A 24266-nucleotide genomic window follows, 5' to 3' on the forward strand; every position below is an offset into this window, starting at 1 on the left:
GCTTGAATGTGAATTTGTTTAGTTTGATCTGCGTGAAGAAGTAAATGACCATAATTTCTTCTGAAACACTTGCACAGTTTGTGCATTCCCTCAGTTTGCCATTCCTTTTGGGTAATAGCTAAAATCCTTAATTCTGGTGGCTTGTACTATGTTAAGTTTTTTTGGGGAGCCTAACTACCTTAATATGGTATGACTGTCCACAAAAAGAAATCCTCCAACAAATATGACTTTGTGAAGAACTGAATGGGCTTGGGGCAGTGTGGCTCCCTTTATGGACTGACACTGTTTTTGCCCTAACACTGTCAGTCCATAACTTTAACGAATAACGTTTATTATCGAGTACCTGTGTTATTGAAGTTACACTGCCTATTTTGCCACCAATAAGTAGTTTTTAACCAGTTAAATATCAAATTAATTTATTTGAAAAAAACTGTATGTATGTAATTTCATATTACATTTGGACTTCACTTTTGCAGTTAACAAAATTAAAATAAGTTTATTATAACAATATAGTTAGAGAAAATGTAAATAACGGGTAGGTGAGGACAATGGCACTTGCTGGGTTAAAGCTTTTAGAACACGGACCTAACTATTTTATGCTGACCTAATCTTGAGAAGGAATATGTTGCCAATGTAAGTCTTGGAATTTTTTATTTGATTTTTTTTATTTGATTTTTATTTGATTTTGTGTTCTTTCACTAATTGGGTGATTTTGTAATCTTTTTTTTTTTTTTTTTTTTTTTTTAATTTATATAAAGCTAAAGAATCCAGACTTCAGGAACCAAGGCAAAATTCCCCTGCTGCAAACAAAGAAAATATCAAACCGAGCGAAACCTCTCCAAGCTTCCCAAGACCTGCTAATAAAGGTACATGTCTATCAGAACCTCTTTTCAGACTTACGTGAAAGCAGTAGCAGTGTTTCCTATTGTTATGAGAACTGAATCCAATCTTTCCCGTCAACCCTTTTTCTTTAAAGGAGGCCTAATTTTAATGCATTGTTAGGGAATTATTGGGCAACACCATTTCTCTGTATTGGGTGACACCTCAAGAAATTTGTGTGCCTTGTTCCCTCCTTTAGTTTGCAACCAAATCTACAGCTCTGTCTTAGCTGTATTTGGAATCAGCAGCGATCCCTAGTAATTCCTGTGACAATATTTATCAATCCAATGCCCTCCTTCTTTAATCCCAGTATGGTGCTTTTATCTTTTATGCAACCCCAGCACTGCTTAGTCCTGCTGGTTGGAAGATCCCACCTGGCTACATTTTATTAAACCCCTTTGCCAATTTGTATGTATTTTAACATTGATAAATGTAGAAACTGTATGCACAGTATGCTTCTCAAGAATGTAGAATTTACCAAAAAGTGTCAACATACTACCATCCAATACAATGTTGAAATTCGATCTTCAAGGGACATTTTTAAAGATATATTGATTTTTTTTGTTTTTTCTTTCATATCGCATCAAGTGATAAATACAGCATCTGTGTGTAACTGTGTCGGTGAAATAACTTTAACCTGCCTCTTCCTTCACTTCCAGGTGCTTCTTCTGTGGCTCCAGATCATAGACAACAAATAGATAATTTAAAGAAATTCAGTGAAGACTTTAGAGTAAGTTTTTGTTATAATATTCAAAGAGTTAATTATTTGAAATCATTAAAAGTAGAATGCACTCTGTGCACATCTAGTTCAATAGTAGATTGTACACTTGGCACTCAGTTAAAGCAACTGTCAAATGCCAAGCGATGATGACTCATACTTGGAGCTAATACTGATCTATGGAGAACTTGCTGTTTTGGAATGGTATGTTTGCTTTGCAGTAAAGTTAAGAGAAATTTATAACTTTAGATTTTATGTATAATTCTGAAAGCTGTCCTTTTCCTATTCTTAACCCTTTGCAGTCCATTTATTCAGCGCTTGAGGCGCGTCAGGTGTTATTTGTTTTCGCACGCACACTGTTTTAAAATGTATTTTTTCAGAGTAAAACAGGTTTAAAAGGCATTAAATCGCAAAAGGACACTCAGTACTGTATCTCCAGTCAAGCCCCACCCCTTGTTCATTGTATTTTTCACATACCTCTTTAAATCCTCTCCTGATGACGCATTTTATCACCAAATTCCTCAATAATGCAATCTAAGTCAATATTTTAAAACTATAAAATCTAAAAAAAAAGCGCTGCAAATGTCTGTGATATTCTTTGAGTGCTGGATGCAGAAGCATCTATCTACTTTGTTTTATGTCTGTGTTTTCTCTGTGTTATTACAGCAGCACATTCACGCAGCCACTTGTCTCACTCTTTAGCGCAGCGCTTTTTTTTTCTTACAGCATCCCTCTCTGGAGTCCTTTTAGTTTTTCTTCATCTTTTAGCCATCCACGCAATGTAGATTCTGCAACATTTATATCTTTTGAAACTGCTGCTTGAGTTGAGCTGGGGAAAATGTGAACCAAGACCTTACTATGTTATGACCGATTCTGAACTGTAACTAGTTGAGTTATAACGGGGTAGCAGTATTTTCTTCTGCTCTCAATTAATTAAAATAATGTGAAATCAATTTGATGCCTATGGATAGACTGAGAGAACAATAATAGTCATTCTAGCTATTTTGTTTCATATCCTGCTCTAATTTCAGTTACAGCCCAGTTCAAATCCTGATCCTGTTTTCGACCTTATGATGAGCCAACCTCGAGACCCTGCAGAGAAGTCCAGGGAGCCCCACCTGGATAAGACTGCGGAGACGAGTAGTAAGGAATCTGCCAGCGAGGACGGCACTGCCCCCAACACCACTGGCGGCAGCAATAGCAGCAGCAAGCCCAGCAGCCCGAGCACCTCCCCGTCAGTTGTGTGCAGCTCGGAGCAAAAAAGAGGACCAGACGTCACCTCCCAGGGCGTCCAGACCTCCGGGCCAGGCAATAAGCTGGACACGGACGACAAGAAAGACGCTACCCCAGAGTAAGTCGCAATCAGGATTTCCGTTTGTCCTGTTATAACAAACACGCCTGTGTAACCAATGGTAGTGTTAATGATTAACACTTTTACTGTGATATCGAGGAAGCTGATGTGTTGAGAGCGGTCACTTGCAATAGCAACATTACTGCAGTTAATGCTGGGCAAGCATGTGTGTGTGTGTGTTTGTTTGTAAGGCAATATTAATCATAATAATACATCAAAATACAACATGCGAAGGAAACATTGTGAAAAGATGTCTACTGCAGTGAATGAAAGCAAGTACAAGTTCCTTCCTTATGTAAAATTTCGATGGACCATGTTTGTCACGCAGACTAGTGTGTTTCCACACGGATGTAATATAGTTTGTACAACACTTCATTGGGCATGCGCCGGTACGTTTCGGAGCACATGCGAGGGTACTTGCGGAAGTCACGTTTATTGGTGAGAACAGCAATTCTGGACATAGCAGTGTGGCATTATGCAGATGTTTGGGCGCATACGTTTCTTATACAGTGACCAAATACATTAGGAACAGCAAGGTTTTTGTTTTATCTTTCCTGTAGTGCTGATGTACCCTTTAAAATGACTTCAAGGAGTGATTCTATTTGTAGTTCAGGGATAGCAAATAAAATCAGTGTTCAGTTCTGTCTGCAGTTCTTAACATTTACTAAGACCATAAGAAGCAACAGATTTATTATATTTATATAATTGACTAGCTCTTCAAAAGTTTACAGTTGATAGTTCTACTGTATTATATTTTTGTTTCAGGCAAGTTAAAAAATCAACATTGAATCCTAATGCCAAGGAGTTCAATCCCAGGTCATTCTCTGCTCAAGTAAGTAATCTTTTGTAATATCTCTTTTTTTTTTTTTTCTTTCTTCTCCTTACTTGGTTCTTTGGAACTGTGGAACTAATTGAGAACAATTGTGCATATTAATATGCATGATTTATTTTAAATCGGTGTTTTCAAAAAAGGCTGACGGACATGCTTAAATGTGTTACTGCTTTCTTTATAGAAGTGTGGTAGACTCCCTTAATCTTGCTATAAATTGTTTTGCTGCCTTTGCTTAAAACTGCAAGCAACGCAGGACTTTCCAAAGGACTTTCTCTTGAGCCATATGGGGCTTATTCTGTAGTTTTTTGTATAAGCAAGTCAAAGTGCAAGAAGGGCACAAAAATACAGAAGCAGTGTATAGTCCACTTGTAATTTTAAAAGAAATATGTGTTTTTGGTCTGTGATGATGTTTTAAGAACCATGTGGTAGGGATGCACTGAAACCAAGTTTTTGAGATTCGGCCGAAATACCGAATCTATCTCAAAAGATATAGCCGAATACCAAATCTATAAAAACTGTCAAGAAAACCTGAAGGAAACTGTTGAATGAAGAACAGACAGGCAGCTACTAACAAGGGATGTGCACAATCCATAGTTTTGAGCCTTTTAGTTAATAGTATTTTTACTACCGAATGGAAATATATCCCTGAATAAGATTTCAGTTTGAAACATACACAATTTACTGCTAGCCCCATCCCCCACAATAGAAATGTCAAAATATGGAACTGTTTACTATTATTATGAGAAAGGAGAGCACCAGAGTTGCCATACTTGAGCCAGAACGCTCCAGAAAATCTACTACATATACTACAGCATGGTGATTGAAGTTCTGCGCTGGAGATGACATAATAGAAAAAAATAGGAAAAAAAAACTGTGCATGATAAAAGTAGCCAAAAAAATAACCAAACCACCAAAGACAACATTAACCCGCTAGATGATTTCAAAACAGGCCAAATTTGGCTGGAAAATCGGCACTCAGCACTGGGGGAGTAGCGTCAACGTCGCATGCGAGACGCACGCATTGCCTATTAAAGTAAATGTTATCTTACAAAAAATGTGTATTTCTTTGCACCGATTTTTATTTATTTTCATCTCAGTAGAATCTCTAGAACACATTTGACAGACAAAGCAACAAAGCACACAAGTCTACAACAGTTTACCGCTATTGTATATTACAGGTTTACTACATAACTGTTTGCATTCAGCAGCTACGTGTGTTTAGTGCGTGCACCACCAGTAAGGGAGCTGAGAGCTGCGACAGAGTTCATAAAACGTATTCTTGTTATTAAATACTGTACCACAGTTACGTTCAATACTGGAGTTGTGTCTTATTTAAAGAAGAACTGCACACATTGGAGGGATGTATTAAAATGGATGTACGGATGTAGTTCACCGAATCCGAACCCTGCTCAAAAAGTAGGTATTTGGGCCGAATCCGAAACAGAATCCTGGATTCGGTGCATCCCTACTATCTGGTCATCGATGTGGCTCTTTCAGGTTTAACAGTGCTAAAGTGTGTTGTACTGCCACCACTTGTTCAGACACAAATTAAAGCTGTAAAAATAACTGAACAGCCGTTGCTTGTCTTTGAAAACCTAGGTGCCTTTTTTGTGTACTACAATAACAAAAAGTCTAGTCTTTTAATGTAGTACCCATCAGTAATATGCTTCTTTTTATTATGTGTTTAATATTAGTGTTCAATATATACTACTACTACTTGTATGTTTCAGCCCAAACCTGCCACTACACCCACACCCCCACGCCCTCAAGGCCAGCCTAGCCCTTCAATTGTGGTGCAGCAGCATCCCACGATGTATAGCCCAACAGTGTGCTTCCCACAAATGTACCCCCTTCCTGTTAGCCCAGGAGTGCAGGTAAGCTTTTCTTATTTTGTCAGCATTGTACAGACTGCATAAGGGAAAAAATAATATAGTGCCTGACAAGTGCATGCTACAGGGTGCCAACCTCTTTTCTTCCCTCTCATACTAAATCATAGTTAATACATGTGCATGTGCATGTTTTGCTGTAAGCAGTTGTTTTATCAATATAATACATGCAAACAAGTGATGAAGTGTATCTGTAAAGTCAGTTGCCCACTTTCTGCTGCGGCTGTGGAAAAAACATTCACGTGTCTGAAGGACAGTGCGTGTCCAGAGGTGTTTAGTTGTGACTCTTTGGAAATTCTATTTCTATTGACAATGCTTTATTGCTTTTAATGCGTTCCAAACAGCAAACAAACAGACAACATACAGACACTTCCTTACGTTGGATAAGGCCCTGAAACACCTTTCATAAAAAATCCAAAGCTTCACATAAAAACAAAAAAACAAAACAAAATACCTGACCTCCCTCCAGACTCCACATGTCTACGTCTTTTTAAAGATAAAAGAACTGAACTAATGTTTTTTTCAGTTACTGTAAACGTCAGGTTTCACCGCTTTGTGGTGAATAGGTTTTCCTCAGCAGCAACATCATGGGAATAAGAAACTTTATTGTCCTGTAGAAATTCCCACACATGGTCCAAGTAGAGGTCAATGGTGTATTATGCATTAACCCTGTAATGTACCATGCGGCCAGTAAGCAACATTAATGAATTGGTCTTATTTAAGTTTAGCAGGTGATTTCTGGTTGCAGTAAGAAATAGTACGCAACCCAACATCAATCACTGTTGCAAGGAAAAAACTAAACGTGGTTCTTTCTTTTTTCTTTTCTCCCTTTCCTCTCTCTGTCCATTTTAGAAAAGCATTGTCTGGAAGGTATAGTGCAATTCTAACTTTTTTTATGAGGTTTATTTAATTTTTTTAGTTTCTGTAAAATATTTTCACTCAGATGTTGGTTTGCCTATTTCATATTGCAATTTTTTTTGTTTTGTTTTGTTTGTTTGTTTGTTTTAGAAATTATTTGCCCAGGATAGCCCAACTAAGATGCAGTATCTCTTTCCACTGGGATCCTGCTGCTAGCCCATTTTACAGCTGGGAGGATTGAAGCACGAGGAGGTTAAGTGACCCATCCTAGGTCACAGTTAGTTAGTGGCTGAGGTGGGATTTGAACCCAGGATCTCCTGGCTCTTAGTCCTTTTCTCTCACCACACGACCATACTACCTCCCTCCTGTCTTTACTTGACATCACTCTTGTCTCTGGAGTATCCGTAGCTAATAGCAACGTGTATATTGTGTTTTATTGTGAAATGAAAGGGATTTAACTTTTGACAAAGTTCACTGCATGAACCACTTTTAATGACAAAATGCTATCAATCCTACTGTATGTATTACAAATGTGATGATAAATTTTGCTCACTGTCTTGGTGCTACAACATACATGTCACTAGGGATGTCATGGTGTACCGTTTTTTCTGGTAAACCGTTGTATAAACTGCCATGGTTTTGAAACCACAACCATTTTTCTATACCATGATTACAGAGTTTACACGGTTTCAGGTAATATGGGCGTGTTTTTTTACTCTGTTTGTCCATTGGTGAGCCACTGTGTTCATTAGAACTAACTAATGAACACAAACATCTCGATTCTGAAAACTGCCATGCACGAGATTATCCGAGTAGGATATTAAATACTTAACGTCATATTTAATATAAACCGTCCTACTAAACAATGATCGCTAGCAAACATGATTGTCAGTAAATGAAACACAAATACTCAAATATCAGCAAGAACAAGGCCCTGTAACTTTTCATCACTGCCTTCCTAATAATTTACAAAATCAAAGTAACGGTAGCTAATATCTGTTGTCTCGGTCAAGAGAAACGCAGTAAGCACACACCAATGCAGATAATCAAAAACTCTATATTTACTACTATGTAACTAAGTCAAGATGCTACAGGCATTGGTATTATTTTTATTTTAAATGGTATTATAAAAATGTTGCTGTCTCTGAGTTGATAGTGTTGTAGGGATTTTGGTTTTATGTAAATGAATACAATTTTATTCCCATTTAAAAAAAAAAAAAAGTCCCCTAGATGCCGGTTCACTTTGCAACGGTTTCATACCCACCTTAACTTTTCTTCTTTGCTTTGTGTTCCTTGCTGTTAACATGTAGTCAAAAAAAAAAAAAAAAAAAAAAAAAAAAAAAAACTATTTGCAGATGTCATCTTCTAATCAAGTTTTGCACTCTGTTGAGAGATCAGTGGGCGGGCACTGCATGTCTTAAAATGTACTCGATTGGCTATTGCTAGGTAACATTTTGCTTCTCTTAACTAATAGGATGCCGTCCAAACTGATAAACGTCGTTTTCTTGTTAAAAAATGACTTGACTTGGGTGTGTTTCTTTAAATAGCTGTTTAAAACTGATTACAAAAAAATTACATTATACCGCGGTACTGTGATAACAGTCTTGTATTTTATACCGTGACATCCCTAATGTACACTCCCTGTTGTGTGGTCTTTGTTAGAGTACCTGAGATGTAGGAATTGTGCCCATATAGATCCTCTTTACAGAGTCAAACATCCCAAATGCAAATTTGGTCACTAGAGAGAAAAAATTTGCAAAGCCAAGCTTTCATGGGAAAAGTTAGAACCAAGACAATTTGTCTTTTCTTTTTCTTCAACGCAAAACACAATATTACAAATGCATTAGTTTTTTTTTCTCGTTTTTTTTTTTTTTTGGTCCCATTCAGTCTTTTAAATCTTCTGTTGTTTGCTGGGATAACTATACCCATGCTTCCATAATAATGTGTTGGCTCAACGCGTATAATATTTGCTGGGCCCCCTTCATGTCTAGGAGTCACGGTAGAAGACTTGTGGAGAATGCAGCATTGTTTTGGGATCACCTGATGGCTCTAGAACAAAAATTGTATTTGCATGATTTTAAGAAATAGTCAAAGTTGTGATTTGCTTGAGCTGTTTCTCAAAATCATGCTAAATGTGTGTGGACCCACCTCTTGTGTTATAATGGAACAGTATAGTTTGGGTGTCCTACAAAGGTTAAACTACTGCACATGGCTCTTTCACAAGCAGGGCTGGGCAGGCAGTTGCTGTGGGGGAGCCTGCAGTTAAGCCTGTGCCAATCTCCCAGCTGGTACCAGGCAATGAAAAGGGCATGTGATGAGTAATGTACTTGTATGTGCATATAAATGTATATTTACTTCCATGTCAACCAAGCCTTTCTTTGGCTGTTTGTCAAAATGCACTTTTTGTATTTTGTGATACAAATTCTCTAACAGAAATCTGTGTAAACTTGTGTATCCTTTTTGTCCTCTGTCCTCAGCCTACTGCTATGTACCATGTCCCAGTGACTCATATGCCAGTAAACCAGACGAAGCCCTATAGAGCAGGTAAAGGTGAGAGAATGCTGGATGCTTTTTGTTTGGTTTGAGGGTGCATGCTGTGCATGGGTTACTTTTATACAATACATGTAATGTAATAATGTACCTAAAAACTAGGGATGTGCAGGTGCTCAGATTTCCAAGTAGCTCCCTTTCCATTTTTTTTTTTTTTTAATAAAGTTTTAGTGCTGCATTGTTAAATGTTGGATTGTTCCTCATGAAACTTTTGTCTGTGAATCAGAGGTGTAGGAAGTGTGCCCCTGTAGATCTTTTCTGCTAGCATGTTCAATGTTTACAGAGTGTGGTTTACATAGCTGATCAGTTAGGAATGCATGTGGAATGTGGGACACAAAGTAAGTGTTGCAGCAGTGAGTTTATGTAGGGGAGATCAATCTTCAAATTATTTGATTAACATGACATGAAAACCAAATTTAATACCTGTTCAGTTTTTAAATTTGTTACATTGCTACCTTGTAAGTGAAGCATGCAAAAAAAATGATGTAGCTACTGTGAATTGTTCATTGGAAACCTGTTTTTGTCATACCTCAGTCTTACTCGTTACTTTGGGTATCTTGGTTGTTGAGCCTGGTTTGTTTTAATATAATCCATTAAAACAGTGGAAATCTTTCATTTACTTAATTGAATGATGAAACACAAATATTACAGCATTATTTCCTTTATTACAAAATTGAGATGAAATGCAGTGCTTGTGGGATGTTTCAGATTGAATGTGGTGGAGGCTGAAGAGTTGCGATTTATCCTGTGTAAGAGTCAGGTTTTGGCAAGGTCTGTTGCAAAGAGAACCCCTGTTCAAGGGTAGTTAAGATTCCATTACCTTGCAAACCTTCTGGGAAAACTGGAAAGCAAGAGGCTAATTAGTTCCAGTTCTGATGGTGGTTTAGAAGACCTGTGTTTGTAATTGAATCAGCAATATAAAGGTGACTGGATGTATGCCCTTCTCTTACCACAGAAAAACACTTCACATTTCAAAGTTGATATTAAATGTAGTATTTTTTTTGTCTTTGTGGTGTTCAAGTTTAGTGTTCATTTTATTGTGCTGAATCGTCATAGCCCATCCTTCTCTTTACTTGTTTCCTAGTTCCAAACATGCCCCAGCAGAGGCCAGACCAGCATCACCCTCAGGGCACCCCAACCATGATCCACCCTGCCACTGCAGCAGGGCCGCCTATCGTGGCTCCCAATCCAGTGTACTCTGCACAGTATGTGACCTACAGCCCTCAGCAGTTCACCAACCAGCCCCTTGTGCAGCAAGTACCACACTATCAGTCACAGGTAACATGTTCTTATTGATTATTTTGTAGTTGAGTTAGTGTCATTACTACATTTTTGCAACCAGGCAGATCAAACTTGGTGGGTATTTTTAATATGTTGTATGCTAATGTGGATTGACCTTTTGAGATTTTGGGGTCTTATGTAAAGATGGTGTACCATTTAAAACATGAGTCTGAGAACCTCTGTCTTGTTTGTCCTTTATGTACACATTGTTAGCACATGAGTGCAGATGTGGAGAGAAAACTTCCAAGCACCAGAAGTTTTTATTACTTACTGCATGAGAGCAGCTAGAAATCAAGCAACTTTATTGGCAAATTAAACATCTAAGAATATTTTTTGAAGTTATTGCATTTTTGGCCCATGTTGAAAGCAGTGGTGTCAACGATGAGTTGATCAGAACTGTTGCTTAAAAAAACTAAAAAAATGGCTTTTCCCTCCAGCCTCCACATGTCTACAGCCCTGTGTTGCAGAGCAATGGCAGGATGATGGGTCCTCCAACCCATGGGCAGCCTGGGCTGGTCTCCTCCTCAACAACACAGTATGGTGCTGCAGAACAAACTCACACTATGTATGGTAAGGGTACCTTTTAATTTACATGTAAACCATACCATACTTAATTGGGTATCACTTCTTTATTTTTATATTCTGCCTTTTTGTTTTGCAGTGTCCCAGGGTCCTATCCCCCAGCAGTACACGCACCCCAGTGCTACCCTGCACCATCATCCCCAGCACCCACAGCCCTCTGCCACCCCAACTGGGCAGCAGCAAGGACAGCACGCAGGCAGCCACCCTGCACCCAGCCCCGTCCATGTAAGGCTTTACTCCTTTTTAAAGCAGTGGACTTCTTTTTTTTAAACCAGTTTCTACATATTTAAGAAAGTTATCTTTTGAACAATGGAGGAATGTAGTAAACCCAACCCCATGTAGAATTAAACATGTTTTTGGGATTCAGTAGCTTGGAAATATATAGAAATGCACCGCATTAGCTTAATTGTTTTGATTACATTCATTGTTTGTTTAATGAAGGGTTTTACAGTACGTAAAAAGTTCCTGTTGTATACAGTATATGATTTATTCTATAGGCTTGCTCTCAAGCCCCTTAAACCACCTTAATTTTAATGTCGACTATTGTTCATGTCCTGTTTTAGTGTATTTAAATGTCATTTTGAATTCTTGCCTGTTCTTGGATTACCCACGGGCCATTTTTCACTGCTGTTTATTTTATGCAAGTTAAACATGTGTTGGACTGAACTTTCTCGTAGAGTTTTGTAACACTGAAGAAGTTTATGTATTTGTTAAAACAGCACGCTCAGCACCAGGCGGCGCAGGCTCTTCACTTGGGGAACCCACAGCAGCAGCCCATCTACTCCACGCTGACCCCCACCCCACCCTCCATGACGCCTGGTCCCAACCCGCAGTCTCCACAGACCAGCTTCGCCTCGGCTCAGCAAGCAGTCTACATTCACCCCCAGCAAATGCAGCACGGATACAACACCTCGCACATGGCACATGTACCTCAGGTGAGGAAACACTACCAGTCCTGCCGGCTTGATGGGTCTCTCTTGTGACTTCAGCACACCTCTTCCCAGAAAAAGAGTACAATAAGACCCCCCTGGAAATGAGAGTTGTGTGTTAACTACTTTCTGCTTTCCAATTTAGCTGGTGAAAAGGGTTTTCATAGAATCAACATTGTATTTAAACAATGCCTTCTCCCAGCTAAAAGCTAATTTGAAAGAGTTCATATGTCATTTGTAACAGTACCATTTTGCAATGTCACCCGTAATGTGTTAAGGGTCTAATTTGTTAACATGCTGTAAATCTATTTGAATGTTTACAACAGGATTTCCTGTATTTTTACAAATTAGACAACATTTCTGCGCATGTGTCATACCTGGTCCTTCTTGCAGTTGTGGATCACAAAAGATTAACGGTAGATCCTAAAAGATGTTTATTTTTTATTCCAAATAAGTTACTTCTCTTAAAGCTGTTCTGCCTTCTATGTTTTTAGTTTCTTCTTGCTATCTGCTTAAAGCCTTACAGGCCATTTATAATTCTTATTTGCAAGAAAACTATAAAATATTCTCTCCCATTTTCTTACCAGTGTATGCACAATTACCACCAAACGTCATGGTGTGAAATGCTTGTAATATGAGTATTTTAATGTTTTTAGGCCCATGTGCAGTCTGGAATGGTACCCCCTCACCATGCCACCCCAACACACCCGCCTATGATGCTGATGGCGACGCAGTCTCCGGGAGGCCCGCAGCCTACCATTCCCCAGAATGCACTGCCTCCCATTCCAGTCTCCTCAACCACACACTTCTCTTACATGGCACACCCCACAGGTAAGGGCACTGGCTGGCACGCTTCCCCATAGAGCTTCCCAACTCTGGCCCTTCTGGACATCTAACATCAAAGGTTTTTGTTTCAACCAGGACTTGAATAACTCCTCCTAAATCTGTACTGCTTTCCAATGCACATAAAACCTGCACTGAAGTCTATATTGGTCTGCGGTAACTATCCTGTTACCTTGTCAGACAATATAAAACCAGGTTGGAAGAACAAAAACTGAACTGTTAGCAGTCCTTTGAGGGTAAGAATAGGAAATGCTGTAAGAGCAAGTGAACATATGTTCTAGATGTTTAGAGGATCCAATTCAGATGCTTCCTCCTTTTCTTAATTTTTTTTAAATGAAATTCAGAAAGGAACGGATGAAAGTGTAATTTATCATTTAAGGACTGTCAGATTAAATGTTTTTTTATGCTTCTGTCTGATGTGTCTGCACATGTTATTTAAATGTGTTAGATAATATCATACTGTGAACACTGAAGATTAGCCTCTGTTAAAATGCTTAAATTAAAAGATAAAGTTGAAACTGGTTAAGAGACTGAATTGTACTAACCTTAATTGACTTATGGGAGGGTGTTAAGTATTTGGGTGGAGATCTGGCAAGCAACTCGGGTTTTGTTTATTTTTAATACTGATTTATTTTTTAAATCAAATGTCACCAGTTTTAACTGCTTGCAACTTGAATGTACTGTACGTGTGTAGTGTAGTACTGCATTTCTGTAGCTTATTTAATTTACCACTTTTAAAGTAGGATATTGATTTGCTATGTAATTACAGCCATACAGAACATTTGTGTCAAACGTAAAGCAACATTTGAGTACCCCTTCCATTTATTAACATATTGATAACGTATTTAACTGGTGGGGTGGTTTACGTATTTATGTGTGTTATTCTCAGTAAAGCTGCCCTTTGCTTATCCTGTTATTGTTGGATTTGAGTGAAGGGTTAAAGGAAATATTAAATATATCCATTTCATAAGACAGTAAGAAAGACAGGGAGTGAGTGAGTGAGTGAAGTATATAGTGAAGGTCATATGCTGTTTTGAACAGACACAAAGGAAGATACTGCCCTGATATTTCAGACTATGTACATTTTTATATTTATCCATTATCTATTTCCTAATACACTGTGTTTAATATGTAGCTGTGATAATTGCAGGCTACCGTCAGTTATGTCAGGTCAGTAGAAGATGAGATGGCCTATTAACCCTATCCTACCTATTGATGACTTGGCCACCCCCCCAGGTACAGTAACTGCTGATATTTCTAAAAGGGAAGTGCTGTCTTGTTGCAGGAAAAGATTAACTTGTTTGTTACAAAGGGTGTAGAATGTTCACAGATATTAAAGGTGTTAAGTGTTTACCTTAGATGCTACTTAGTCTTAAATTCAGAATAAGAATGGGGGATTTAAAAGTTGGTAAGATAGTGACTCTTGAAATAGTTTTATCACAGATTGTACATTCAAATGATTTCCTTTTTTCTCGTTATCCAGTGCAAGCTCACCATCAGCAGCAGTTGTAGGAGAACCTCAAGGCTGGAGAACTCGACTCCCTCCCCTTCCCACCCAACCTGCTTCTACTGATCTGAAGAGAGATGGCTGCATTTTCTCATCATGCTAAACTTTTGCTGTCTTGTAAACTAATTAGGAATGCTAACCAGTCAACTTGCAGACTGACTAAAGAGTATTAATAACTTAACGAACCCCCCCTCCCTCCCAGTTAGTGTATTGTATTCAATCAATCCCTGCAAATGCCTCCCCCCTCAACCAATTCAGCTTGCTGATATTTCCCCTGACCCTTGTAAGTTATAAAACTCTTTTGTCAAGACTTGGAGACCCTTCTCATTCTAACCTAACTTGAAATAAGTAAAAATAATCTTGTAACAAAATCTGGTTGGCAAAAAGTTTGATTTATTTATGAATCATGATTGCTGAGGTGACCCATTGTCGCCCGACAGTTATGTAACTTTTAAGTTAAAGAACTTTTACTTTGTAGATAATATAAATACATTAAAAAATTACAAAAAAAAAAAAAAAAACTTGAAAAAAAATAAAAAAAAAATAAAAAAAGTTTTAAAACCTGAGGAAACATCTTCAGTCTGTTGTATTTTGTAAAAAAGGTGTCTCTTTTGCTTACAAGTTTAGCGAAGAGGTAAGTAAATGATGACTGTATACAGTACAACAGGGTGCAGTGCATTGTTTTATCACTACAGTTTTTAGTAATGCAGTCAACTGATGTTTACTTGGTTTGCTTTTCATAGGTTGAGATTTAGTTGTACTTTCTAGGTTAAAACATCGCAAACTGGTTTGCGCTCACAGATGGTCTGAACATGTTTATCTGAGTGCAAGAACATAACACTCACTTTTCCAGGAAACGAGGTCAAACATTAATATTGATGTGTGAAATGCAATCGGTCACTTTTAGTTATGAACAGATTATAATAGACATTAGCATGTATTAATACATAATTCCACTATAAAACAACATAATGGCAACATTGTTACATATACAGTACAAGAATGTTAAATTCAAATGTGAAATGCTTTGTGATTACTGAGAAAGATAGGTGAAGTTTTTGTATGATTTTTCCAACAGAAACATGTACTTTGGTCAGCATTGTGAAGTAGCTGGCAATTTTTCACAAAACTACTCCTACTCTGCATATAAGGAAATGTGGTTACTCTGACATTAATAGTAGGCTATAGTAGTATTTTGATATCTACCACTGTATGACATTTTTGCTAATATAAATTCCTTTTAAGGAAAGGTTGCTGTTTCATACTGTGGTCCATGGGTAAGTAGAAACATACATTTACATTTCTTGAGTTAATTTTATTTTTGCTGATTCATCAATGGTATTAAGCATCTGTCCAGCTTATGCATTACTCAGTTGAAGGATGTTTGGTACTGAACAACCACATGATGGCGGTATTGAGTTACAATGGGGGGTTGCATTTATAAAGGCTTTTCATGATGTCCTCTCTTTCAGAAGGATCTTGGCCATTGAATTTCAGTTGGCTTTGCCCAAGATTTAAAGTGAAAATATTCATGAAGTAGAAATGAAAGCAGTTGACCATGCATGTGTCCCTGTTTGAAATGAACAGAATCGGGAAACATTTAAATGACAATTGCATTGTTCCTGGTTTTATCCATAACTATTAATCCTGCAATAGTACTGAAATTAGAAATACTAAAACTACATTCAATGACAGAATTCTAGTTTTATTTGAGTAGTTCCAGATCCATACAGAGCATCATTACTGTAACTGTGCAATATGAAATGTTTTAGTTTAGTGTACTTCCTGGAGAAGCCAATGGAGCAACAATTACCCAAGTGACATTTTGAGAAGCATTCCTATTTTATCTCTACTTTTTAAATGTTGTTTTAATGGAAAGAATTTCAGAATACAAACATACAAGGCAACTTATAACGTTTGTCATAAATCTGTTTTTATTAGCTATGTGAAAATAAGTAGAAATGTACAGTTTATGTAACTGGTAAAATGCATGGGCAGTGGAAATAGTTGCATTTACTGCTCATCTCTGCAGCAGGGTTTCTATTGCAGAAAGGTGAGCTACTTGGGGATAAGGCTGGGGCTACCTAACCTTAGATATTCCTGAATAATATAAATGAGTTTACATTTTACATAATGTACAGTGCTTGTAAATAATTCATTTAAAATATTTAATGTCTTGGTTAAAACAAATATACATTATATAGTATACATTAAAGATATAGGCAATATTTAAAATGTTTACATTTTGTGCATCGTTTCTGTTAAATACAGTAGATTGTAAAAGTTTCAAATGTCTTGTACTACAGGAAAATCAGGACTAATTTTCCTTTGTCTGATTAGATTGTGTCAATATATTATCTGTTGTAGCTGAAATAACTGGGTATCTAAGTACATTTATATATTGGTATTAAGGTACAAATATTAGTACAAAGGTCTTACTGTAGTGGAACATTGTGTATGAGGCAGTATTTAATCATTTCATATACAGCGAGGAACACCCCCCTTTTTCTTTTTTCTTAGATGTAATATATTTCTGTGTTGGGAGTTGCACCCACATCAGGTTTCACTTCTCTTACTGCATCTTGGTGTGCTGAAACTGAATTTATTTAAGGTTATTATTTTGCATCTTACCCATGATGGGTGCTATATAAATCACACACACACACACACACACACACACACGTACACACACACACACACACGTTATTTTAACGAGCTAAAACACAGACCAAGAGGCAGTGGGGGAACAATATTACCTTCAACACAAAGTTCCACTATACTGATGATGCTGTGCTTGGAAACATTTTCCCCCTGTATGTATATAATGTGGATAAATTATAAAAACATAAATACTGTATAATTTACAGAAATGCAGTCAATACAAAAGAAAAGCTCAATTCAGACATTGCTTTTGATAAAGTGGCTTTTCTCCGAGATGGAGATGAAATAAATATGGTGCTGCAGTTTTGTTTGTGTGTTTTTTAGAAGAAACCCTGCTACAGAGGAGGCTTCATTTATACAACTTGATATGAAAGTACAAAAAATGGATTGCTTATTATCTGAAAGCCATTTGGAAAAAGGAAGCAAGCTACAGTTACTGCCTTGCAGTAATTCTGTCATTGAAATCAAATCTGAGGTATTAATTGTTATGAAAAAAGAAAATAACCCTTCTGGGTTCTTGCAGACTTGTGTCTGAACTTCTATCTGTAAAAGTATTCTTAACCCATTTATTTAAATTTTGGTGCTTTATTTGCACTGGGAAATCACATGCCCATGTGTTTTTGCCAAATCATGTTAGTGTTACTGCATTAATGTACTATATATATATATGGGCTAACAAAGATTACAAAATCAACTTTCAAAAAGCAAAAGATAACTAGAAGGTTGTTTTTGTTTTTCTGTGCTTTTTTGGTTTTTTTGCAGAAGTTTGTAATGTACTGTGCAAGACTCCTGGAAAACAAAAGCAAACCTGACAAACATTTTTACAAATGCTAAAGCTTAATTAGAATCATGATTTAATGCTTTTTAGCTCGGGGCCTGCAGTGCTACATACAGTATGGGAGTGAAAATATGTATTTTAATCTTACTTGCAGAGAACCGCTGTCTATCTCAAAGGAGATAGCACTTTCTACTGATTCTGGGTAGTTTTTATAAATGTTAGTCTCGACAAGTATTTCCAGCACTGATTTGGTAGGATTGCTGTTATTTGTTGGCACACCTTACAGGCAGTTTTGTTGGCAGTTACTGTTAAGTTCAGACACAAGCCAAAAGCTGTGATTTGTACACTGTAAATTAGGAACTAACAATATAACTTTTTGAAAAGGGGCCCTTTAACAGGAGGAAGAAATCTGCATGTGATACAATGATTTAAACCTGAGAAGGACCAGGTTGTGTCTGTAAGGTTACAAGCAAATTTCACTCCCAAATCCAGTAGCCACCCATGCCCAAAATAATAATAAAAAAAAAATGAAAAAAATACATTCACTGAAGCTCTTCTCCCTGAAGAGTTTTAATGGTTGGCGAGACACTGTCTGCCTTCTGCTAGTTCACATGTCCGCTTGTCTCGAGATCCATGTCCCGTTAAAGGAACATGTAATTATTGTCAATGGCTCGTTTGCGGACCCTTGAGGGTGGGTCTAGTTGGTAGTCAGAGTCCCGTTGCTGCAGCTGGCGGGGCTGCACCCCAATGGAGTCACTGTGGCGGAGCGCCCCAGGAAGGTCTTCTCGTGGGGTCACGAGGTGGAAGATCTGCTCAGGTTCGGAGTGCTGGTGGAGGCTGTCCAGGGTGTGCGCTCTTGGGTAGTTGGCTGCGCTGATATGGGCCAGGCTAGGCTCCGAGGTCCAGCGGTGGCAGGAGAAGGGTGCCAGGACTGCGGTGGTGGAAGCATTTGGACCTGCAAACAAACAAACTCCCGTTACAGCAAGTTAGAACGTTGCGGAAAAAAAAGTTATAGTAGTCAACAGAATCATCAGTGATCAATGCTGTAGTTCTGGAACTGTTTAAGGAAAAACACGTAGTACTCGCTTTGCTTCATTGCTATGATTTTTAAGAACATGCACAATCTGCACTTCAGAACAGTAGAAAACGTGCCTCCAGATGGGACAGAGATCAATAGAACTTTCTCAGACAAATGTCGAAAGTGAGGTCTTGGTACTGTTTTTAGATTTTCCTTCCTGTGCTTCAAAACAAGCCCTTATCGGTAAAGTACGACCTTAACATTATTAACTGCAATCCAACATTTTGGTTTTACATTTTTATTTTTATTGAAACTAACAAAGCACTTCTGGTAAGAGGTAAAGGTTATAGACATTCTGAAATGACAAATAGATGAATGCTTATTAAACATTACAGGGAATGCATAACTGATAAGCTTGATAAAAAAGCAGCAAATCTCAGAACAAAGTAAATAATCAGAGCACGTCATATCTGGCATATTAGAGCCACAACATTGTAAACAAAGGAAATTAAATCTGTCCAGAATCCAAACTGATGATGTTTCACTACTGCATATTAAAGGGGGTATATCTATAAGAATGAAAAAACCACAAACCAGTTGTTGGAAAATGCTAACTAAGAGACCTTTGTTTGGGAAAAATAATTACTGGAACATCTGAGATTTACAGAAACTGTGACAGGTGGAAGCAACACTGAGCAATGATGCATGCACGGCTGGTATTTTGTTTGATTTTCTTGTTTCATTTCAGAATGAATATTACAGTATTTACAGTGTGTAAATAGTATATACTGCGTATCTATTCAGTTACTAAACTCTTTGCTTTTGTTTGTTTTTTTGGGGGAGGGGGTGTTGGCAGTTTAACATTTGGAAAGAACTAGAAAATGCGATTCAGATCTTGGGTGATTTTCTTTGCGGCCTTTCGTGTTATTTGTGTATGTATTTGTGGAACATCATTGGGTGGCAGGAAGTGTGTGTGTGTGTGTGTGTGTGTGTGTGTGTGTGTGTGCAGCAGAGAGCAGGTGACTCTGCTTTGGGTTTCTTGCTTCCTCTTCTGAGTTCAGTCAGCATGGTCTTAACAACAAGAACTTGCCATAACCACCGGCCACAAGAAACGAGCTGTCCCTCCTTACCTGTTAAAATGAGGCTGGGCCCTTCTCTCTCACTCAACAGACTCAGCGAAGTGGCTGCTTCTCAACTTCACAAACAGAACTTTCAAATTACTGTTTGGTACAAAAGAGGGTCTCCAACTATAGGTTTGTGAACGATGATTAATTTGAACATCATTTACTGTACCACAGGAGTAAAGCAGGATTTATATATGATATTTCTGTTCGGTTGTCTCTAAACTGCAGTAACACCCATGCTGCGCTAGGTGGCTCCAGTGCCCCCGCCTGGCTCTGATGGGCTGGCCCTGTCCTGGGGAGGTCAGGAGTTTGGATCCCTGTGCTTTCTCTTCTCCAGGACTGGGATAGTCTGCTGGAATAAGAGACAGGTAGAGTGGGGTAGGCGGGGGCTATGCATATTAACCATCAAGCATGTGTAACCGGGTTCACAGGGACCTAGAGTGGTCTCAGTTAGGGCTTTATATCAAGCTGCTCCTATGGAGGGAGTTTACTGTATCATACAGTGTGTCTATAAAACTAAAGGCTTTGTAGCATGGGAGTAACCCATGTTCATTTATTTCTGTTTAAACAGCTATGCCACTAGGAAAAGCATATGGATCTACTTCTCTACCACAATGTACTCTTTCCTAGCACACCATAGGACACTGAGTATTGTGCCTTACTGAACCCAATTTGGGGAGCAAATCTGAGATTTGCAGCTGCCCTGAAAGGATCTGAAGTTGTCTTTTGTGGGTCGTTCTGTTATGTCATCAGGCTGGTCTGTCAGGAATGGGGTTATCACTGTAGCCGGACTCCATGTGATATGTGCACGTCTGTGTTGCAGCAGGTGGGGCTTTGATAAACAACCACCTTGAGGGTCAGGGCTTTCCCAGTCATTCAAACCACAGTGGACTACGTTTGGAAAATGAGCCTTTGAGTTCTAGCTGGGACTTGGCTTTCTTGTAACCGGAAGCTGGGACAGTGGCTCCCATGCGTTGTCAGAACACAACCAAATATAGCAGCGAGGGAGAGAGCGAGGGAGAGAGTGCAAGGGGAGCAGTTCTGGCAGCAGGGCCTGGGCTGGGGGTTGGGCAGATGGGATCCACATGGGGAGTGTTTCAGGGTAGATTTCTCTAGTTTTCCATTACTGAACGGATCTGATGAACCATGAAACAGACTGAGGAAAATAGGCATCAGAGAGAGATCGCTGCAGACGTCTCAAATTAAAACAAAAAAAAACCCCACTGCTCTAATACATTTTCCAGCTTCAACCCTCTACTATGTCAGAAATTATTGTACCAAAAAGATTAAATAACTAGACAGCCAGTGCTTTTTGGCAGTTTGAAGTTGTGAATATTTGCTTTTATAGGTCTGCTGTGTCTTTTGCCATTTCTCTCTGTACCCTTATTTTTCTTTTTCTATTTCATTTTTCCTTCTAATATAATCAAGATGGCCTTCATAGTAACAGTGTGTGCATGTGAATGTTAGTTTAATTTAAGTAAATACATATTTTTAAATATAACTGGGAAAATACTTATATTATTTGATCTGAATACATATTATTTATTTATTTTTTTTTTTGTATAGCGTATATAGCCATTACAGAATTATCGAAGTGTAAATGTTTCTGATCCCAGACTGAATGTATGATGTGATTGTCTTGAGTGATGTTATTTTTAGGGATGTGAAATTAAAGCTGTCTGTTTCTGGTCATCTGGCCAGGACATTTGTGAAAAAGGCCTCTGTGTCTATAGTTTTTTTTCCTGGTTAAAGAACAATAAATAAATAAATAAATATATGTACATTCCAAAATAAAATGTCAATCTTCACCATCAAGCCTTTTGAAATAACTATCTTATACAGAAATACAAACATACATGATACCGGCTTAGAATTACACATTACTTTATAGTGTATTAGGTAGTCCTTTCTGCTACATGTGAAATACTGTTTAATTCCTAATTATTAAAAGATTTTTCTTGGCAGCATCACATTAAAAGTTTACTTGTAATTTCAGTTTTCACAGAAAGGCTTTAAAAAGCACAGTTGTATATAGTCATCTTATTGACCCAGAATCAAAATCATCTTTGCATTTGCATTCTTTAGGGTTAAAACCACTGGTGTAAAAGGTCACTTATTTGCCAAGAACTGAACCAAAAAAAAAATTCTTAGAAATTAACAAAATATTTCCTGTTTCATGACTTCTGTGGCTTTAGCTACCAAACAGATGTCAGATGGTGTGAAGTATTGTCATGTGTAGAGCGTGGCGCTGCAAAAAATAGGCAATTAATGCAATGTTGTTGGTTTTTTTTGTTCTTGATGCGCACTCCCCTATTTTTCTAAGAATTGAGGCGAGTGCTATTTTAAAATATATAGTAGCTAGCCACTGTGCATACATTCCCCATACAAGACTGCCTTGTCAATTCAGTGGAAATCTGTACACTGTGAAACACCTCTGTGCAAGTATAGGGCATCAATTATCAGCCAAGTAGAACAGATGGAGGCCCAACAGAGTCCAACTCTACAAGGAAAAGTAACGTTCCAGTACCTCCATGTGTCACAATGGTGCTCTATTTAGATAAAAGAAATGTCATTTGGAGGAGAGAACCTTACTGTGCAGAACAGCAGCACACAGTAAATGTATGAAAGAAAACCTGGACACTTTCTCCAGGAGTGTGAATATTTTGATCAGCATCTATGATCAAATTGGGATGAATGTAGATGTTTAAATATGATTCACTATCCTGCCTGCATTTCCAGGTTAGACCATGTTTTACCCAGTAGTTTCTAAATATTGTTCGATTTAGTCTGTGCATTAAAAACTGGTACTTACGCAAATAGTCTTGCAAAATAAAACAAATATTACAAATAAAATATTATATAATATAATATATAAAAATATAATATGTTTCACTAGCTTAACCAGTGCAAAAGTAGGTCACCTCAAGCTGTGCAGAATTCTGAGAACGCAAGAATTTGTGGTAAAGAATGTGTCTATAAAGTTTGATCGTTTTGATTTACTGTCTGTAAAAAAATAAGAACGACGTGAACAAATATACAAGCTTCAATAAAAGAGGCGAGTAAAGCAGATAAAGCCTTCCTTTATCCAGAACCTTTGAATAAATCGGTCACTGTGACCTAGATTAGGGTTGCATGGGTGTAACTATATCTTTCAATACTGATCAGATAGTCTGTATGGGAGGGGATGTAAGCTGCTGAATAGGTCAATAAGCAGTATCGTAACCCATGCAATGCCAAAAACCCAGAGAATAAAAACACCCCATTCCAACATGCAAGCTGAGCTGCCCTCAAAAAAAAGGAGTTAATTACAAAGAATGTAGGAAACGTTTCTTTTTTGTTTTATGTTATCCAGAATGTTAATTGTGATGTTGATGGAACTGTATAAACTTCGTATTGGAGAATGAATGGTGTGGCAGAGGCTCAATGAGAGGCAGCAGGACGGAGACAGCTGGCGACTGGTACCTTGAGAACTGGTGCTGGCCACCACGTAGCTGGACAGTCTGACGTCGCAGGCTGTGCCGCTCTCCAGCGGGATGGGGGACAGCCGGAAGTGATTGAGCATGTCAATGACGCGAGGGAACCGAAGGTGCTGGACTCGACACTGCCCCTTGTCTGTCAGCGAGAGCCGCAAGTGCTGCGACAAACAGGAGAAACTCGTTAGCAAGTGAAAAGAACCACAGCAGGGCACTGAAGTGCAGCTCAGCACAGACTATCACATTCTGTCAACAGCCATTAGGGCTCTATTCACAAACCTTTCAAGACAGATTTTGCTAAGGACTTGTAAATAAAAAAGCCCTCCTTCTGTAATTAAATCAAGTTTGCAGCTGTCAGCAAGTATAATGATGGTTTATTACTTTTATTCTCATAGGCTTCTCACTGCCCTATATTGGTTTTTTGTATAATATTTTTTTGCAGAAGTATTAGTACACTGCTAGTGTGATAAATGTCTGAAATGAGGGAGAATTGCTGAGGGGCTATGATGAGACTGGGGGCTTTGACATCGAAAGCAGAACTGTACAGATATCTGAGTTATCTGCCAGGAAACAACAATAGGGAACAAAGTCTTCAATACATTGATTCACCTGCATGTTCCATTCTACATTCCACTGAGGAAAAAACGCTGGAACAAAAAATTACATGAAAGGAAATTACTTTGTCTGAGGGAAGGGGGCCTGTGTGTGTGGGCTTGTTATCATGCTTAATCACAAAACGCAAGCAAGCACTGCTTAGCGTTGGAAGTGGATTTAACTTTGACAGGCTGGGTAAGAGAAACCAAAAGCACCATAAATCAATTTATAAATAAATAAATCAATGGGAAAGCCATTGCTAGATATTGCATTTAATGTTTATTATGCACAGCACAGCGCTGGATCAAAGAAAACACAAAACTCAAAACAATTCCATAAGCATCAGGTGCTAGCTCATAACCACCCTAATCCAATAAAAAAGGATTGCTTTTCAGCATCTAA

The 24266-nt window shown here is 38.1% G+C and overlaps 2 protein-coding genes across 10 annotated transcripts in view; one reads left to right on the forward strand and one right to left on the reverse strand.

The window, feature by feature from the left end:
* Positions 1 to 14700, forward strand: part of LOC121297169 (ataxin-2-like) — a 29644-nt gene extending 14944 nt beyond the window's left edge. For 2 of the 9 annotated variants that reach the window (XR_005947132.1, XR_005947134.1), the window contains exons 14-27: positions 759 to 866; positions 1539 to 1609; positions 2629 to 2948; positions 3714 to 3780; positions 5511 to 5654; positions 6519 to 6536; positions 9002 to 9074; positions 10159 to 10352; positions 10793 to 10925; positions 11017 to 11162; positions 11636 to 11872; positions 12523 to 12697; positions 13845 to 13945; positions 14193 to 14700. Coding sequence is in view for 3 of the 9 variants with exons in the window: in XM_041223264.1 (XP_041079198.1) it covers positions 759 to 866; positions 1539 to 1609; positions 2629 to 2948; positions 3714 to 3780; positions 5511 to 5654; positions 6519 to 6536; positions 9002 to 9074; positions 10159 to 10352; positions 10793 to 10925; positions 11017 to 11162; positions 11657 to 11872; positions 12523 to 12697; positions 14193 to 14221 (1694 nt within the window). In the remaining 6 variants the exon portion in view is untranslated. The remainder of the gene's footprint in view (positions 1 to 758; positions 867 to 1538; positions 1610 to 2628; positions 2949 to 3713; positions 3781 to 5510; positions 5655 to 6518; positions 6537 to 9001; positions 9075 to 10158; positions 10353 to 10792; positions 10926 to 11016; positions 11163 to 11635; positions 11873 to 12522; positions 12698 to 13844; positions 13946 to 14192) is intronic. The other 7 variants (XM_041223263.1, XM_041223266.1, XR_005947133.1 and 4 more) reach the window with 6 other exon arrangements.
* Positions 14701 to 15594: 894 nt separating this feature from the next.
* LOC121297170 (SH2B adapter protein 3-like) overlaps positions 15595 to 24266 on the reverse strand; it is a 60490-nt gene continuing 51818 nt past the window's right edge. Inside the window, exons 7-8 of the mRNA XM_041223267.1 lie at positions 23260 to 23431; positions 15595 to 18610 (exon numbers count right to left, since the gene is read on the reverse strand). Coding sequence (XP_041079201.1) covers positions 18297 to 18610; positions 23260 to 23431 — 486 coding nt within the window. The 3' untranslated portion in view covers positions 15595 to 18296. The remainder of the gene's footprint in view (positions 18611 to 23259; positions 23432 to 24266) is intronic.

The sequence above is a fragment of the Polyodon spathula genome, chromosome 22 (genome assembly GCF_017654505.1).
Source record: "Polyodon spathula isolate WHYD16114869_AA chromosome 22, ASM1765450v1, whole genome shotgun sequence".
Classification (NCBI taxonomy): Eukaryota; Metazoa; Chordata; class Actinopteri; order Acipenseriformes; family Polyodontidae; genus Polyodon; species Polyodon spathula.